General features: G+C 35.1%; 1 protein-coding gene across 11 annotated transcripts in view; it reads right to left on the bottom strand.

Moving 5' to 3' along the window:
• ADGRB3 (adhesion G protein-coupled receptor B3) overlaps positions 1 to 19873 on the bottom strand; it is a 468984-nt gene that overhangs the window by 13798 nt on the left and 435313 nt on the right. For 8 of the 11 annotated variants that reach the window (XM_083832452.1, XM_083832457.1, XM_083832459.1 and 5 more), the window contains 5 exons: positions 17798 to 17896; positions 17272 to 17443; positions 11159 to 11254; positions 9713 to 9752; positions 6463 to 7106 (listed from right to left, as the gene is read on the bottom strand). In XM_083832452.1, the coding sequence (XP_083688578.1) occupies positions 6463 to 7106; positions 9713 to 9752; positions 11159 to 11254; positions 17272 to 17443; positions 17798 to 17896 (1051 nt within the window). Of the gene's footprint in view, positions 1 to 6458; positions 7107 to 9712; positions 9753 to 11158; positions 11255 to 17271; positions 17444 to 17797; positions 17897 to 19873 lie in introns of all 11 variants that reach the window. The other 3 variants (XR_014582935.1, XR_014582934.1, XM_083832458.1) reach the window with 3 other exon arrangements.

Here is a 19873-nt window from a genome sequence, read left to right as displayed (position 1 = left end):
ATGCACTAATCTGCGGGCACTAGGAAGGAGCTGCTCTCACTAAATGACTAATAAAATCCCTCTCCATCTCTGTAAAACGACAAATGCCTGGTTTTCTCCTTATTCTAGTCTGCATTATGCCACTACCTGATTAATTACATGAGATACTCCTGAAGATATATTACATTGTGCAAAGTATAATTGAAACCAGAGATACCACATTATAGTGAGAGCTATAACCATGTTTCCATTAATATAAAGCTTTATTATCAGCAGTTTATAATTCACTCTAAGATTAGATTTGACATACAAGATCTTAGCCTGGGGAGGACTTTTTCCCTGAACAAAATTAAAGGAGAATCTCTTTTGGCCCTCAGAGATATGAAAGTGGAATGTGAGTAGACAGTTTTGATTTAAAATGTCTTATGCATGTATACAACTGAAAAAAAACTTGGTTTCTGAATAGAAGATTACATTGGCTATTAGTTTATAAAATGAGCTGGACATAAGGCAGTATATTTTAACAACAAAGTGGATTACCTTTGTAACATGGGAATTTTAAGACCTGAAAATCTGCTAGCAAATTTAGCACTTCAACACAGCACAACCATAACTTCAGGGATCCCATTTTAAAACTGTTCCAGCATTTTTTTTTCCAGTTTACTGCTCCTTTTTTTTTTATATATATATATAACCTGCATATGTATTTACTCAATGGACCAAAAATACTTGTTTTGTGTTTCTGAAGGTTTTGGGGGCAAATGTAGCATTTCTTACATGGACAAGCAATTGAAAATATGTTTCCTAAGGATTATTTGTAGTTAAGATAGCTGCTTGTAATATAAAAAATGAAATGTGCACTATACTCTCTAATGCTAACTAAATTTCTGTTCTTTACATCTTCAGTTTCTAGAATCAACTCTGCTTTATTCTACCTCCATTCCAGTAGAGCAGCCTAAGAATATGCTACAACATTTTCTGACGTTAGAGGAACTTAAGACCTAGTCATACCACCAAAAGAAAGAGTGGGCTGCTATAGGTCTAGGCTTCATTTCACCGAGAGTCACAAAATTGACAAGAACTGTCTCTACAGTTCTTGAAATGAAAAAACAATTGAAGGGAGAGAAATCTGAGACAGAGAATGCTTGAAAAAAATAGTATGTGGAAACATGATAAAGAGGAAATTCTTGCGGTGTTTGTCTTTCTATTTTTGTTCTCTCTCTCTCTTTTAAAATTTATTTCTTTTTAACTTCTCATATCATAAATCAAAGTGACTTCACACCATTTTGCTTTTGTTCTGCCTGATGCTCTGGTACTTTATTGACAAGACTGACTATTTTAACTGCATATTTCTTCTCTCCTTTCTGTTCTTTTGTTATTTAGAATTTGCTTCTTCTCTATTTCTACCCTCTTTTTTTCTCCCTGTTCTTGAACATGTCTGTCTTTCTTTACTCTCCTATCTATACTTTTTTTTTTTTCTTTGCCATTCACTATTTTTAATGTATCACTTTATTTTCTCAGCTGTAACAGTAATTTCTTCCTGAAGTCCCACATCAGCCATTTGGCCAAAGAGCTCTGGGGATTACTTTCTTTGACTGTATTAAGAGCTCTCATGAATGAGTACAGAAGGGTTACTTTGGCCATGCTTCCAGTTTAGGGGGTTTACTTCTTTATCCACATAAATATCTCCTAGCAGAAATTGTGATGGAAACACAAACAAGGAAAATATGAAATTGGGAACATAATTCATGTCTTTCACATGGCAAACCATTTGGAAAGTCCTTTACTTCCTATTCTTATAAAGCAAATGCTCTTTTTTTTGCCTTTAATAAATGTTTATTTTGCCCATGTTCACATGCCCTTCCTCTTATTTCAGTTCTTTGTTTCCTTTTTCCATTTGAGCAGAAGTTCGCATTACACTGACCTTCCTTTGAGAGAACCCATCACTCCTGTCCCACAAATGTACCAATGCAAGTCTCTTCACATAGGCAGGCAGCAAGTGACCTACTCCCTCTTGCATATTTGTTCCACAATAAAGAGAGAAGAATTACTTTTCCCAAAGATATGTTTTACAGATCAGCTTCCTCTGCATTTAAACCTTCTAACCTTTCCTTGCATCTCGGTGTCTGGGAATGCACTACTTCACTTCAAAGTAATTTTATTTTAATGAGCACAGCACTCTGAGTGTACATTTTCAAAATAAAAACCATTCCTAAAGAGTGTATTGAGAGTCCTTTCTTCATTAAAACCGAAACACTTTGAACTGAAGGAGCACACTCCAAACCACTTTGATGCCAAGGTAACAAAGCCAATTTTAATCCATGCATATAAGGCATGTGTAGGAGATTAGCCAGATGTTCAATTACTCCTGCTCAAAAACTCAGTGATGTACTAATATGCCTGCCCGTGCTTATAATCGCATGAGTACTGTTGGGTACATATCAAATAAAAAATCACTGATGCACTCTGGGAATCTGCAGATCCTTAAATATATACTTACTTGGGCAATGTATTTATGTAAATATTATGACATTCTCCAACAATCTTTTGAAAGTTGAAATTCTTCCATATATAATAAAACATTTGATTGTTCCCAACAAAGAATTTTGTTGTGAAAAAAAAAATGTAGATGTAAAAACTAGAAGAAAGCTTGTGACACATGGTAGGATTCATCTGAATGAATTTCGGACATCAATATTTCTGATATTTATGCCTGACCTACTCATTCTATCTTTCTCTGTGGTATCAGTAGATAGCTCCACTGACAGCATATGATTTACTTCATCCTACGGTAGATGTCTACAAGTGGCCTAAAAGTGCATATTTCTCTCTGCTGACTCTGAAGAGGAGCCTAATGTGGAAAGATCCTTTCCAGGTCAGAATGGGAATGCCTACATTTAGATATTTAATAGTAGGTGTGATGGATCCTCCCTGCAGAGTTAAAAGTCAGGACATATGTTGTTGTGCTAACACTATGGTTCTGTTCCAAAACATCCATCTCCAATGATTGTAATCAGTACAAAGTCTAAACGAAAGAGAACACAAAAAGACCTGATATTTAAGTGTTCACTTTAAATATATATATATATATGAAATATATATATATACACCTATGTATATAGGTATGTATATACCTATAAACAGATATATATATACACCTATATATATAGGTATAGGTATATATATACCTATGTATATATAGAGATGTGAAAATACTCAGGGGTTATGTTTTCCAAACTGTCGTCTAATTCTGTCGGTTCAGTCTTATGGCTACAAAGACTGGTATCTACCATAAAATGAGGGGGCAGATAAGAACTATTCAATGTACATCATTAAATTCCATTTTACTGTGTGTCCAGCTGCAGTTATTCCTGCAGTATTTCTATGTCTTCACTTGTTTGTGAATTCATAATTAAACTACCAAAATCAGATGCTGGGTTGGATTTTGGCTGAAAATGGATCACATGACATCTAAAGCCATTCTGATAAGATGATAGATACTTTCTCTAACCACTGTGTAAACTATTCCCATTTTTATATTTTTATTAATTATATACTTTAAGAAGAAAAAAAGGAAGAATTATGTTAACACAGGTCACAAATGCCTAAGCACATTTTACTAACACGGTAAATGATAAATACTGCGTAACTACATGATAAAAAAAAAAAAAAAAGGCACACAAAAAATGGTAGTATAGTAATTCCAGAAAAAGCACCAGGAAATACCTAATGGCAAATAGTGGAGAGACTACAAGAAAACACTATAGGAGGACTCCTTTCCTTTGGAAAGGCACTCTTGTTCCTTTGGATCAGCAAAAGGGGAACAGTCCCATGTGCTGCCATGTTGGACTTTGGGCGGGACAGCAATATCAGCTGATAGCTGAAGGAAGCTTCCTAACGCTCAGAAGCTTTTCCTTTGGAAACAGTCTGGTCAGGCTCTGTCTGGAAAAACATGGGCAAAATGAGGTTTTGTTGCTTCACAGTGCCTGACAGAATCATGACTTTTAAAAGGTCCTAAACTCTTCTAAAATTACATTGTATCGGAGATGTAAAATATTTTGGAAAAAAGAAAATCCCTTGCCCTCCCTTCTTTTTTTGTTTCTCATAGCAATAAAAGTTAATCCGACTTGTCAGTTCTAGCCATTCTAGAATTCTGGGGCTTTGCCTCAACTCTGCTTTTTGCATACTGCATACATAAAACCACAATCACATTCTGTATCTGGCTGGATCTGCTTATCTGTATCTGCTTAAGACTGATTTTCTTCTCCGTACATTTTTTTTCATGCTCCTATCTTCAATTCATTGCAGCACACCCTTAACAAAAGATGGAGTAATGCTATATAATTGAGTAGCGTTGAGAACCACAAAGACAGACACAAAAGCCAAAACAGTTCCTTTCATTTTTGATCTGCCCTAATATATATATATTTTTTTCCTTAAGATATGGAATTATGCTTGGTTAAGTTAGCTTTAATAACCTAACCATTTACAGCTTTTTGGGCCAAAATACAGCTTTCTAAACTTAATGTGTTTACCAAATTGGAAGAGACTAAGTATTTACTACAATATTTTATTATATTTTCTACTAGATATTTAGTACTTTCTTATGAGTATAAAAATGATATATAGAATGGTGATTTAGATTTGCTATCTATGCCACATCTTAGAAGCAAGCTTAAAATATGGTACAAATACAGTAAAAGTAAACTCTAAAGATGCAATGTTTTAGGTTGCCTTTGTCACCAATGTAAATAAAGAAAAATCACTACAGAGCAATTTAGACCCCAGGTTGAGTGGGTAGTAAGGTGCCAGGTGTCTGTCTTCTCAAGGAATTAGGATCGTTCCCTAGATGTCTCACCCATATAACGAATATAAACAAGGCTGGATTTGAGCCTCCTTGTAGGACTAAAAGTACTTGTAAGAAGGTCTTGTAGATAGACAGAAGGAGATACTAGTGGAAGGTGACCTGAGCTATTCTGTTTTTGTATTGCATTAAATTGGAGAACTCCTGTGCACCACCTAAGATCTATTGATTAATATACCTGAGCTGAGGGCTGTAACTTTAATGATGCCAACTTGCTTTGAAAGATCCTGTTTGAGCACTGAGTGTGGAAGTACTGAAGATATTTTTCAGAAACCTTTTCAAAAATTTATCCCAGGATTATACATATTCAATCCAAAAGAGCCCACAAGAAGTGGACACTCCTTACTTGCAAAATTCTATATTTCATTTTTTCATTCTTTTTTTCAGTTAAATTATGTCTTGCAAAAACTCAAGGTAGCACACAAACAATACAAACAACATGGGAAACATTTCACAGTCAACACTTGTAAGGGCATCTCTTGAAAAGAAACTAAGTTCTGATCTTCTGCACAAATTCTCCAGTTGAAGCACACGTAAAACTCTATTTAGAATAAATATCCATAGATATCTATTCTATGAAATATGGGGTATAGTTCTGTGTCTAACAATTTAAAAATTGGATAAAGCCTCTGCTTCCCTGCACAGTCAATTCCAAAAATCATAAAGCAATTGCTAATGGCTTCAAGTCACATACAGTATAATTTTTTTTCCATTTTTAAATTCTTTCACAGGGTAAGTACCATATTTTTCTCATTTGTCTTCTTCTTTCCTATAACAAATGCTGCATTTCATAACCTTTGAAATGCTGGTGAAATGGATTTCCGATTCTTAAAGGGGACTGTATATGAAATCAATTCTACCTTGCTGATGATTTTGCATAACTGAAGGCTCAATAGGAATGGCAATAGCTGACAGTTAGGTCAACAAGGTAAGTAGTTCCAATTTCTGTAATGTTTAAATCCTACAGACAGATTGTAGTAATGAAAGGAATCCTTCTTATTAAAGTTTTTTCAGTCCATTTTTACAACCTGACCGACATCCGGGTTAATCCACAAGAAGTCTACCTGAACATGCTGTACACATCGGCTGTACCAATGCCTGCACACACATACAACCATACAAACATGCATACAAATCACTAAATGTCAGACTAACAAATGGAAGAATTCAAGACTCACACTAGTGAGAGCAGAATCAGACTTGTTGTATCTAAGTGAGATATGATTGCCAGCAATAAGATGGAAAATCTTTTTATTTCAATGGGCTTGCAGGTAGGGTCAATGAATGTCACTTGTATCTTGCAGTAGTATTCTCATAACAACATCGTATTTTCCATTGGTTTTGACCTGGCAAGTCATGAATTTTCTTGCAGTTGGCTGGAATGTTAAATCTCCAGAACCGTACAGTTTCATACACACTGGTTCTGAAATTTTTATCTTGTTTTCTATGTATAAACACTTCTAAGACTAAGAGAAATGTGAACAGCAGTGCATGATCCCAAACAATAATTTACTCTGAATTAAAGCATTATCTTAGACCCCTTAGAGACAAACCACAATATATTGTTTTATCATATAATTAGAACAACAGAGTGTACAATTTGTTTATGTGTCACTGACCTCTAATGAGCTCATTGATATTGTGGATCCAGTTTCACTTCTGGATAATCCTGCATTGTCATCCAGCTCTGAAGCTATGAAATTCTTTACTGCTGTGCGGGGCTCAAATGGTAAACTCTGCATATGTTCTTGGGTGGGAAGATGCTGGTCTAAACTGATATTAAATTGGTCCATTACAGAAGGATTCATATTGAATTCTGGATTAACTTTGTAGTGCAACAGCCTTTCATGAGGTAATGTATCCATGCCTATATTCATTTTGCTCTCATCTTTCAGGGATGGCTGGGTATTTACTGAACTTCGGGGCATTACTATGTAGTCGCTTTCTATCATCCGTTCTTGAGGATGTACTATGTCCATATCTGCACCTCTTAAATTATCATCCGTGCATAAGTACACAGTCCTCCGCAGCTCACTGTTGTCTTTTTTCAAACACTGGTTAGCCAGTTCACTCATACTCATAGGCATGTGGAGACCTGTTGGTTGTTGGATGATGACTTTAGAGATGATGTTTCCAGGCAAGGTAGAATAGCTCATTCCTTCGGGGTTTGGTCCCTTCTCCTCCTCTTCATCATTTAGTGAGATTCTAGAAAGCGTTCCTGTTATAGTAGCTGCTCTGCAAGGTCCAATGTCTTTATGCAGAACTGTGGGTCAGAGAACAGACTTCTTGAAACATGAAACCATGTCTCTCAAACCCTGCTTTTGCTCGTGGCATTATTTAATATTCCCTTTACCATTGCATTTTCTTAACTCCTTTTCTGTGTTTAATAACTTTTAATCTATAAGTATTGCTTTGGGAAGGGTTTTTGTATAATCAACACCTCCTAATATTCTGTGTATAACTGACATACATATCTGACTAAGCCTCAGTCATTTAAATAAAAGAAAACCAGTCCTTCATTTATTCTTGCTTCCTTACATAGATCTTAGGTGACCTGCAGCTTAAGCAAAAGTCTGTCATGTGGAGCTCAATTAAGGGTTTTCCAAAAAAAACCGAGTATGACACCTGTACTGCCATTATTAACTCCACCTAACCTCTTGGAAAATGTCAAACAGATTGTAAGGCAGTATAATTTTGTCAATATGTTGTAATCTTCTAATCTTCTATTGTAAGATTATAGCTATGGACATGTATTCCTGAGCTCCTAAGTGTCCTTTTTCATATATATATATATATATATATATATATTTAACACAAAACTCTTCTGTATTCAATTATTTTTAAATAAAAGTGACAGAAAAGTAACCACATTGGAAAGGAATTCCATTGCTATCAGAAAAACATATTTTGCTGCATCTGGAGAGATTATAAAGAATATAAACATGTCTCATAAGCATTCAGAATCCACTTTTGGTGTAGGCCTTCATGGTCAAAGTTGTACTGACATCCAGCAATTTTTTATTAGGGTAAGCTGCACATGTAAATTTTATTAATCCTGTCACTAAAAAACAAGTTTTTCAGGAACACCGATGGATGTATTCAACAGCAAAGCAGCCATCACAATTATTTCTCTGAAAATTAAATATAAATTTGCAATTCAAAATTTGTAATGAAAGAAAGAAGGCTAGGTAGTAAGAATGAATGAAAAATTTTAGAAATATCCAAATCCTGGGCTTGTTCCAGCTGAGTGCAAGGATATTTTTTTGTTCTGATTTAAAATAGTATGTTAATTTGCACCAATACCAGCTTGTGTAATAAAATTTTTCTCATGGACTGAGACAGTCAGATGACTAAGAAGTATCTCAGGTGTTACATTCACATCGGTTTTGGTAGCCTGAGGGCTCTGATGACCCAGATCCTCCAGTACCTGTCAGTTCACTGACATGTTCCACAGGCAGTTCATATGGCAGCCCACTCTCCTACCTCACAAAAACTGATGCTAATTTTTCAATTATGAAGAGAACAATTTGCCTGCAAATAATGGTACACAAATATCTGACACTATGACAATTTACAATCCTCATGTCCTGGCACCCCAGTCCATTTTGTGCAATGCAGTGTGGCTGCTGCTTTTTTTACAGCCAGACACTTCAAATTGTGACCTCTTAGTTAATGTTTCATTAAAAGAAACTGAAGTTAATTTTTTAATAGTAAAACCTGTTCATAACTGTATTCAGAATCTATCTTCTTAAGGCTGTCCATGTTGAAGAGCTATGGTGGCAAAGGTAAGAAGTGAGAGCTACATCGACTAATGCTGGACTTTCCTCGGCATTAGATGATAACAGGCATGCATTTATGTTACAGTAGACTGTCCTGTCCCTTCAAATGTTCATATTAAAACTAATCTATACAGAGAATGATTACCATATTCCAGAAACAGAGCTGGGAGTTTTTTAAAGGTGTGTGACTAGAAACTCAAACTCTACCTTAATGAGATCAGCCTTCTTGGCTTGCCATATAGCAAGCAAAGACAGGCTTTAGGTGGGTGATGCTGGATTTAGCTGTCTTGCCCTGACTCACCCTGCAGAGAAGCCACCCTCTGTCTCTTTCTTTTTCTCTTCATTGAAAATAGAGGGTGTCTAGGTAGACTCACCTCCTTAAGAACAACTGTCCTTTGGGATAATCTCCTGGAGTGGAGCATTTCTATGGGGTTTAGAGGGCCATTTGTTTTTCACTGTGCTTTATTTAAGCAAGGCTGGAAAAAGTAATTTCTTAAAATGGATTATTTTTAATATGTAGAAACAGACAAAGCTGACTAATTGAAGATCACACTAGTGAAATGTCTTTAAAAGAAAAATAAATTGTTCTTATAAAGTGGAATCATATTGTATTTTCCTGATACCTTGTTGTTTCAGCTATTGTTGGTTTCACTTAAAGCTCTAGAAAACAGCCTTTTCAAAACTAACACCAATTTCTGCATCCTTAATATAAATAGGTTTTAATATATGCTATATAGTTTTTATTTTTTAAAAACAAAATGACTTTCACATTTGCTTGTGTACCAGAGCAAGGATAATTTTATGTGTAAATCTTATTTTCTTTCCAAAACCTTTTGCCTTCTAAGAGACAGTCATACCTTTGGGCTGCTTCCCAGATGCTGATTTCTAGTAAAAGGCTTTTATAAGAAAATGAAAAAAATATTTTCTTATAGTGGCATCACCTTTTTTTTTCTTTTAGCATTTATAACTATGCTTTGTAAACAACACATGGTATTTTTTTTCTGACATCTACTTCAGAAAGAACTAGCACAAATGTATTTTTGTTTGTTTGTTTGTTTGTTTTAGCTAAACACTCTCTCAGTGATCTTACCTGACCGACAAGCAATGTCCACGTCCTTTTCAAAATCAGTCTGTAACAAGAAACAATGAAATAGGATAACCATTATTAACTGAAAACTAAACCACAATACCTTTTTGCCAACTAGCACTTCCAAAATGTCCTACTTACAGAGTCATAGTCTCTTAAAAGTGGTTTCTTGTTGCTGAGAAGGTGAAGTATATTGTTTTACAACAGCAGAGCTTTACAAAGTTTCCTAAAGTATAACTGGGTGGTTTTCAAAGTATGCTGCCTGACCAGAAAAAATAAAATAAAATAGGTGGAAATAGAGTATATAGTTGTAATAAAATGATACAGTGTATATATATATATATTATTATTATATATATGGAAGAGTAACTTCTACATCTCTTGGAAGGATCATCTTTAAGGAAGCTTTTCATAGTTATGCTATAAACAGCAGTATGGAAAGCAGCCTGCAATACAAATTACTGTGAATAAGTGTAATCCAGTTAGTCCACCCTGTCTGAAACTTCATTAATTTGTTATGAAGTGGTTATTTCTTATATAGTATTCTGTCCGTCCTGGCTACTAATGTAATCATGTAAAATTTTTCTTCCTTGAAAACAACTATTAAGTATTTCAATGGATAAAAACATATTATAGGAACTAAGAATGAATTTTAACAGTTGAAAATCCAAGCACAATTTTCCCAGTTAAACAAAACTATTTATTCTGGTATAGAATGCAAGTACTTATCAATTATGTTTTTATTTCCATAAAAGGTTTATTAATTACAAAAAAATAAAATAAAAAAAATTGAACTGACATCCTTCTAGTTTATGAAGTCAAAACAAAGGATTCTTTTTTGATTTTTTTTTTTTTTCTCAAGGGTAACTGCTTACTGAGCCTTGCATTTTTTAGGGTCTGATCCTGTCGCCATTATAATAAATGACAAACTGTCTTTGAAAGTGAAGGAGACAATGTTTTGTCTTAATATACTACCTAACAATATTAGTAAATCCAAATTGGCATAGTAATCTGTTCACTATCTCCTTAATCCAAGCCACTTAAATATACACCTCTTTGAGAATTTCTATTACTTTCTCCTTGTCTGAATGAGTTTGAAAGGAACATCTTTCAAGGCTTTGTGAAGGCAAGACTCTCAAATGCATCAGTGCTCTTTATACCAATGGTAGAAAAGTCATTATATAAGATTAGTTTTTCTCCTTCTCTTATGTAAGAATATTTTGTCATAAAGAACACTGGTGGAAGATGGTAATGCATTGTGCTCCATTGAATGATCACACCAATAATTTAAAACTTGCTAACAGATTTAAGCAAGGAGATAATGACCTAAACAGACTTATGCTTGAAAATGTTGTTAATATTTCAGCTCTGTATACTTGCCATGTGCTGTACTGTAAATTCTTTCCTTTTGTTTAAATTAATAGTCAAAGAAAAAAAATAAAAGCTAACCATGATTTGAGCATGTCCGTTAGGAAAGGAACTTGAAGAATCTGCATTGATTGGATCCTGGCAATTTCTTAGTCGACATCTGAATGCATCTTGAACCTGTGGAAACAATATCTTATACTCATTCTTGTGTGACATCACATACTCTGTTCCTATTAAAGTTTAAAATAAACCATATGGAATACAATGCATGGCTTTTCTTTAGCATGCTTAATAAATCAGAAACGGGAAACATAAATGCTTAATTCTGACATGTCATACACTTGGTATTGTACCTGCTGCAAAGTTTGTCAATCAACCACACCAAGACCACAGTATCAGATTTGCCAGTGGAAAGAATCAAACAGTAGTCAGCAATGATCTGGTACTCAAGCCTAATCTGTCTTGGGTAATAACATTTGTCTTTGTCTTCTCATTCAGTTTGGTGTAAGTCTAAAAGCAGGTTTCATAGATACACTATTAATCACTGCAAAATATAATGTCTTCTGCTTGATAATTGTAAAATTCTTCAAAGACAGTTCTTAACAGTTACTGTCATCAGATACATAGTACTTTCCTAATTATACTTCAAAGAATAAGTCAGTTTGAAAGATGTTACTGATTGCAGTCATAAGTTCTGTGTATAAGGAATCTCATGTCTCTTCTAGGAGTAAAATTCTTCAAAGTGGGTAAACATCTTCAGTATGAGAACAAGAAGAAGAAAAATGGACTGCTTGAACCAGAGTCTGGTTTCTTGAAATTAAAAAAAAAAAAAAAAAAAAAAAAGAATTTCTCAATTCTGTTTATTAATATGAACCATAAGTTAAATTTGAAGACTTGCCCCTAAAACACAAGCACATTAGAGAAAATATCTTTTCATAGAAAAGGCTTTTTTAATTTTTTTTGAGCAGGAAGTGTGTCTAAAGAAATATTGCTATGCAACCCTTCTGCCAGAAATTTGTGGTTCAGCAGAGACAAAACAGTTTCTGTTTGCTAGCAGTAGAATGTAAATAGATTTTGCTGAATTCTCACACATACCACAGTAGGGACAAGAAGTTAACTTTTGGAACGGAAAGGAATATTTTTATCAATACATTAAAAGTATATAGAGAATATTTCTTTGAATAAAAAAACTAATTTGTTTCACTTCTTTATGTATCTTCAAATGTATTCTAATATAGTAATACAATCTAAGTATTAAAATTTGAATTTTGATTCCAAAAATGCAAGTACCTATGTTTGCAATGTGATTACAAGATGTGACTTGGAAAGCAGGAACTTACTTGGGTGACCTCCAGTCAAAACAAACAAGTATCATTTTGTGTTTGAATATGAAAATACTCTCAATGGAAATAACTACAAAAATCTACATTCCATTTATTATCTGTAGAAATTACTTGATGTCTTATTCAGAATAATTAAATGGTAGAAAATCATATCCTACTCATGGACATTTTGTGAATAGCAGAAGAGGATAATTCATTAATTGTTGCTGATGTAAAGGCATCCCCTTTCAATACACCATATTCTACTGCAAGCTGTTTAAAAGCTTTCACAGAAGGGAAAATTAAATAGAAAAAAAATCATTTAATTTTGTAATTAGGAAGCATTATTTTAAAGTATTCGAACCTTAGATGACTAACAGTACTCTTCAGTTTTGAAGAGTCACTGAGGCAGGTGGAGAAAGATCAATATAGAGAAGAAAGAAGAATGAAATAAGGTGGTAAGGTTTGGGTTGATTTCAAAACTCCAAGACTTCCCACATGTGGTAATGTAGAATGTGCTTGACCTGTATTGTGACTCAGATTCTGATTTTGGGCACTACACTGACTGTGGTTTTCCACATGTTTGACATTAATTTAATTTGTCATCTCACAGTTGTTGCAAATTTAATCCGTCTTCTCTCACTTTATCAGTGTTTTAGTCAGGTCACACTTCAGACTGTTATGGTCTTAGATAAGCACTGGCACAATGGTTTCAGCAAAAAAAATCATACCTTCTGAAACACCTCCAGCTAAGCCGCATCTCATCTCAGACCTCATGATGCTTGACCCTAAAGCATAATTATTTCAGAACATTCTGTAACCTCTCACTCTATGGAATGTCCCTCCTTATGTTTGGGACTTGTGTTCATGAAGCTTCCCTGGTTCAGATCTCCAGAGTTCTCAGAAATATCATGCCCTACTTTCCTTACTTTCTAGTGGTGAATCCTGATGTTATACATGCATGTTTCTTAGAATGTTTCTGGAGGGCAAGCAACACATGATTTGAACATGTCAACAGAATGTCAAATAGCACTGTGAGCTGCCTAAATACTGGCTTCTTGTTCTAAACCACTTGTTCAAACTTGTTAGAATTGGCTAAGATTGTGCTGTCTTTACCTCTTACTTTGAAACATAATCTTGTTTCCCCCATGCCTTCTAACATCATTACAGGATTTTCTTAGAGCCAGGCAGAAAAGGAGAGACAGATGTAATGAACGTGCAGATACCAAGGAAGTGGTTTCCTTAGCAACAGTAACCAACCCAAAGATTTTATAACTTACCCTCTCCCTACTAATATACTTTCCCCACCTCCCACCCCCTTTTTTCTTCAATACAGAAGTGTGGGCTTTAGATACCAATGATGCATTTAATTCAAATGCACTCTAGTCAGCAGAGCACAGCAAAAGAGAGAACACAAGTGGGTTACTCCCATCACCAGCAGTAACGGGAGCTACTCAGTATGATTGAAATTAGCTTTAGAAAATCTCATGTTGAAGCAGGTCAGGCAAAACATTTTGCTCTGATGGCGAAGAAGTTTCAGCACTACCCTCTCCTATCATTCTATGTTCTGTGACATATTCCTCACTCTCTTCCAATGCCCAATTAGGCACTCAAACAGCAAGAAGAGAAAAAATACTAGGCTCTCTGGGCTATGAAGGCTACATAAAGCAATAATGCCTAAGTCTTACTTTGCTTTTTTCTTTCCCAATTTCAAATTGTTTTTTAAGAGGCCTTATGCTTAACAACCACGACATTTATCTTAGAAGTTAGAAAAGTGAAGTATAGAGAGGTTTAATATCTTTCCAAAAGACCCTTAGTTGATGGACGGAAGAAATAGACACAGCACATTATACAGTTCTCTTCTAGTTGGGTGTCTTAGTGAATCTCCCTGGGTTCCCAGTGCATCCCTTGTCACACAAGCTCATCAATATAGCATACTGGTGAAAGCAAAAAATGTTTCCATCATTTATGTTTATATCTTTATAACTAAAGGGAAATAAGTGGGTTTTATAGAGAGAGTTATAGAAGTCTATGTCTTTTTGTAATATAAAAACAATAAGGGTATAGCAAAGAAGGGCTGTCCTCTTTGTTTGAATTTTATGGTGATATATTCCACTACACGTTTTTTTCCCCCCTGACAGTCAGAATTACTGTTTTGCCTGTGCTGGTATGCTATAAATATTAGATCAATCCTATAGGCTATTACTGAGATAGCTTTGTAGCTGTCATCAAGAATGACAAATATGTTGGCAGGCTTTCTCTGACAAACACTGGCAGAGCAAAAAGCTTTTGCAGACAACAGAAGGAAATAGACTATTCTTTCAGCTGGGGAGATACCCTGTTTATTGCAAAGACTGCAGTGCATGTTGTGCACAATGGCTTATCTGGGCTTGTACAAGAACTCACCAAAGAGTCTCTAGAGCTAGAGTAGCAAGTCAGGGTTGCTAGAGCCAGATTGAAACACATCTTATTGAAGTTATATCTCCTTCTGTGTAGAAACTTCTTGAAGCTAGCAACTACTTCTTTGCTACTGCAAACTGGCTCATATAAGTGCAGACCATACACAATTTTTTAAAAACAAACAAACAAACAAAAACAACAACAACAACAAAAAACTTTTCAGGTGAGTCAAGTTTTACTTCTTTCCTGTTCTTGAAGAACTGTCTAATCATTTTCTTCTCCCATAGGAAAATTGCTAGAGTCCTACCTGTGAGTAAGTTTTGAAAATAATATTTTCATTAGATGTTCAACAACATCCAAGAGCTCCCTAGGAATGAAACACTTTCAGCAAATAGTTGTCATTGAACTGTAAAACCTGACTTCAAATCAATGCCTGGGACATTGTGGGAAGTCGCATCACTTTCATCTTAAAATAGTCAAAATGTCTCTCCAAACAAATTCCTGCATTACTGCACTAAGGCAGTGCTTACAGTTGCAGATGAAATCTTCAAAACCAAAACAGTAAAAAAATCTTCAAAACCAAAACATAAACAACATTATCTTTGTAAGGATGCAGAGAGGTTGCAATGCATATGTGGATATCAGTCATTGGATTTGGTCAAAAAAAAAAAAAAAAGACCAAAATCCATGAGAAATTCTAAAAGTAACATAGCATAACACTATATAAGAGCAAAATTTGAATGTTTCATCTGCAACTGTGATATATATTTTTAAATAAATACGGATCCTCAGGCCAAGAAGTGGGAGGTGGTCTGCTCTTTCCAGGCTAATTAATTTATCCCTAGGAAATACAAACTTCATGGACAGGAAAACCAGTATGAAACTGCCATTCTTTCTACTGAAGAATTTGGCTACAAATAACTTCACTATTTTACCATTATACTAAAACAGTATGTGAAATGGCAGTTTTCAGCTCTACAGATGAGAATGACCTCTTTTGCAGATGTAAATCACATGGAGAAGGAAAATGCTGTTGAAAATAAAGGGATAGGAAGGCAGCTCTACATGATGTAGATTTCCCTTAAGTAGCATCTCTTATTTGCACATAGTTTTATCCCGAACAACAATAACAATAAAAATCCTAGTAAAGGAGATAAGCCCCTTCCATTATGAAAACTAAGGAAAATAAAGGTTTGTAGTCTCTAACAGCTTAAATAATGTAGGGTGGAGTCAGCACACACTTACACACACACACAAGGTAATTTCTGAAAGATATTGGTAAGTTTTTCCTTAAAATCTGAAAATGATTATTTGATAGTATAGTCTCATATGCATACTATTTGGAATAGTGATATAAAGTTCATGTAAAGTAGTACACCATTGGAAGACTAGAATAAATTACATCATTTGTAATTGTTATTCATGAATATGGTGAATTTTAATGTTTAAAGGGTGTGACTGGTAGAAAGGAAAACCAATGTGTTAGATTCCTCACTCAGCACTGACAGTAAACCTCTCTTGAAACATCTTCCTGTTTGCTTTTTTTTTTTTTTTCAGTCCTGAAATGCCTTTGAAAAACTCTTGCCAATCACAAGAAACTGTGCTAGACAATGTAATGTGGTTTATTGATGTGGTAAATATCCTGAAGTTGATAAATGCCACACTCAGAGTCTAAACTGACATGAGCTCTGTAAACAGATATGCTGGTGGAACCAGGCTACCGCTCTCCAGTCTGGCTCCATCAGCTCATTTCGATAGATGCTCCCACTTCCAGAAATATGGCAAACTTATCTCAGTTTAAGTGTTGGGTTAGCTAGTAGTTTATACTGTTAACGAAGCTGTCACCAGAGTCAAGTTAAAGAGCACTTATACAGTAGCTTTGACATCAGATATCAGTGGTGATATGCAACACCGAGCTGCAAAGGGTAGGCCAGGGATACTAGCTCTTCTTTGATGTTCTCAAAATGTTCATCTCTGTTCATTCTCATTGTCTTGCTAACTTATGCATGTTAGCACCTGTATGTGTAGAAACTGAAGGGATAGCTCTTCACCAACTTCTCATCTCCATGAGTCCTCTTTCAGAGAAAGTATAAACAAATAATTTTGTATTTGAATTGGTGTTAGAGACTGTAAAAATCTCTCTCTTTTGTTCTTCAAGAAAAGGGCATTCATGTTAGAATCTCTCTATACTCAGGATACTGGAAAAGCCTAACACTGGGAAATAAACGGAATTTGGGACTGACTGAAAGCCACCTTTAATCAAGTGTGTACAGTTTTATACTGAATCTGACAGTCTGCACCTGGAATTAAGTGATCTTTTCACTCTCAATTATTCCTCTACATCTCATCATAAAATACTTTACTCTTGTTACGAAATATAAATCTGCAGAGAAAGTTGTACATAACATTAAAGAGCAGTTGAGAGATTATATGGAACACAGCCCTTTAGAAAACTGGGAAGCCATTCCTCACCTCCCTTCGGAGAATACAATGGACCATGACAATAACAAAGCCTTGTAATGAATCAAATACTGCAAAAAGTATCTGAAATAATATTGATCTTTTGTCTGTCATAGCCAGAACTGCAGACATCCAAGTCAGGGCCAGAAGTGGCAACACAACACAGGAACTCCAAAGGGATGCCCTATTGAAAGAAAAAGAAAAGCAGCACTGTACAATTGTAATAAATAAATAAATAAATAAATAAAATAAAAATCAAATGCTCACTTTTAGAATAATACATTTTTAAGGATGGCACTTTATCAAGTTAACTTGAAAATCACAGACAAGTATGTAACAGTGTTGGTACTTTATGCTCTAAATAATATCCTGTATTCAGTTAATAAACTGTTCCATTTTTTTTGTTGTTGTTAAAAAGTATTTAAACGTGCTCAGCACTCTATACAGTGTTAGCAAACACAGTTGTCATCATCAAACTATTGTCTCACATGCACTGCATAAGATTTGTAACAAGAAGATGTAAATGATCAGGACTAACATGGCATTACTGGCGGTGGTGGCTGACAAAGCTGTTGTTGAAACTACTCCACACTTGGCACATTTGAGCGTCAAACCGCTATGAGGCTCACTCATCTGACTGCAAACAAACAGAACACCCACAAAAAGAACAAAATATTGAATTGTCACCAAAAAACGTTGCTACTGAAATTTAATTTTTAAATATGACGTCATGCAGAAAAAAGTAGACTTATTCAGGATGAATGGTCTATGTTGTTGCAAAACCGTATGTTGTACTTTACATTATTATTAACTGTAAATGTTAATGCTATGGGGCTTCATATCATGCAGACTCTATTTCTTCCTTTTAAGCTAAGAAAGGCCCCAAATATCTTGTGACCAAAACTGCTCAGTACACTGAAGTGAACATAAGCACGTGCTAGGATAGACATACAAAGTGAAATCCCTCTATTCAGACCTGTTAAAAAACTTTTGTTCTTGAGAAAGAGTATAGGACACAAGCAAGGGAAGTATGAAGTATATAAAATTACAGAGCAATTAGGGAAAGAAACTTGCAAAATGTATTCAAGCGTCAAATCAGTATGGGCATACTGTATCGTCAGATTTGTACTAGGCATTTGAATGGCCCACTAACATCTGAAGTGATTTTATTCATGCTGTATGAAGGTCTGAATACAGGGCTTGAAATGTATGGAATCTGATGAAATAAATATCAGTTGGTACTGAAAAAGGGTGACCTGTTTTGCATTTTAATAAAACACAGTACACAAGCATTAAGCTCAAAGCATTTTGTATGGACAATTGTACCTTAGCACCTGTCAGAAGAGTTAAAGGGCAAAACCTGGAATTTAAATTTTCTTCTACATACAGCATGCATTCAGCTTCCTGAGTTGACTAAATAAATACTTTTGCTATTCCTTCTCTTTCTGCTGTCAGAACCAGGAATAACCATAGCTGACTGAGATGTGACAGGAAAGATGCTTTACCTATTCCCAGCTGGAAAATGGTCAACATTTTGAAGAGAGGTAACACTTCAGGTTCTTTCCAAATTATTTCGATCTAATTAACACCCTTTTTATAGCCAAACCCAACATTCACTTGACTTCAAACATACTGTCCAAAACAAATATTGAACTCCAGTGGCTTCCATTTTGATAAACCAAATGAAACCATGACTTTCTGTAAAAACAACTGTGCAGAGCCATGACCTTGTACAAGTTGATTGTGGGATGTGAAAAGAACTCAGTGGCTCCACATCAGTTTACACTAGGTTAATGAATGAACTAGAAACACGCCGTGGGTAAGCCTAAGCTAAGTTTGGGAAAACACTTTCCATCTTTGCTACACAAAACTTCACTGTTATTGGACTGGTTTATTCTCTTTACCTCTGTAGATCTGTGCTGGATCTTGCAAATAATAATTGAGCTTGAAGTATATGTTAGCCAAATACAACATTTTTGTCTGAGCATACATGTACACTACTCCCTATACCAGAAGAATGACTGATATCCATCAAGACAACATGCCATATTTTTTCACTTGTTGATTCACCCTACACTCATAAAGGTAGGAAAATCATATGGAGTTAATATATTTTGCCCCATTCATCGCTTTAAATCCTACATAAATTATTTCCACAGCTGAACTTTTGACAAGCGTGAGTCCAACATTTGCCAGAAAGAATAAAGTTGCCTTCCTGAGCATGACTGGCAAGAGATATCTGAGAAATGAGTGGCAATGCCCTTTCTACTGGAGACCAAATGCTGCACAAATTCCTATGCCCCAAACAATGACTCAAGACTTTTCTTCTGCCAAGTAGTAGCAAGCAATGCTGTTGCCAAACCACCATCTCATAGTGTCACAGGAGTTAAGATTGTTTCTTGATTAGGGCATCTACATGCTTACACATAACTGGATTGTTTCTGACAATGGTTTCTAGTTCTTTATCCATTTACTTTATAATAAAATACATCTTAACTAAGTTGCACACTGTTAGAAAGCAAGTTATTTGTTTCATCAGGAAAGTAGTCAATAAACAAATAGATTTCTATAGCCTGCAGTTGAGTTGCTGAAAAAAATAATTCAGTTAACTCTA

Source organism: Anser anser, assembly GCF_964211835.1.
Source record: "Anser anser genome assembly, chromosome: 3".
In the NCBI taxonomy this organism is placed as follows: Eukaryota; Metazoa; Chordata; class Aves; order Anseriformes; family Anatidae; genus Anser; species Anser anser.
The sequence above is the reverse complement of the archived record's forward strand: the minus strand, read 5'-3'. Positions and strand labels throughout refer to the sequence as shown.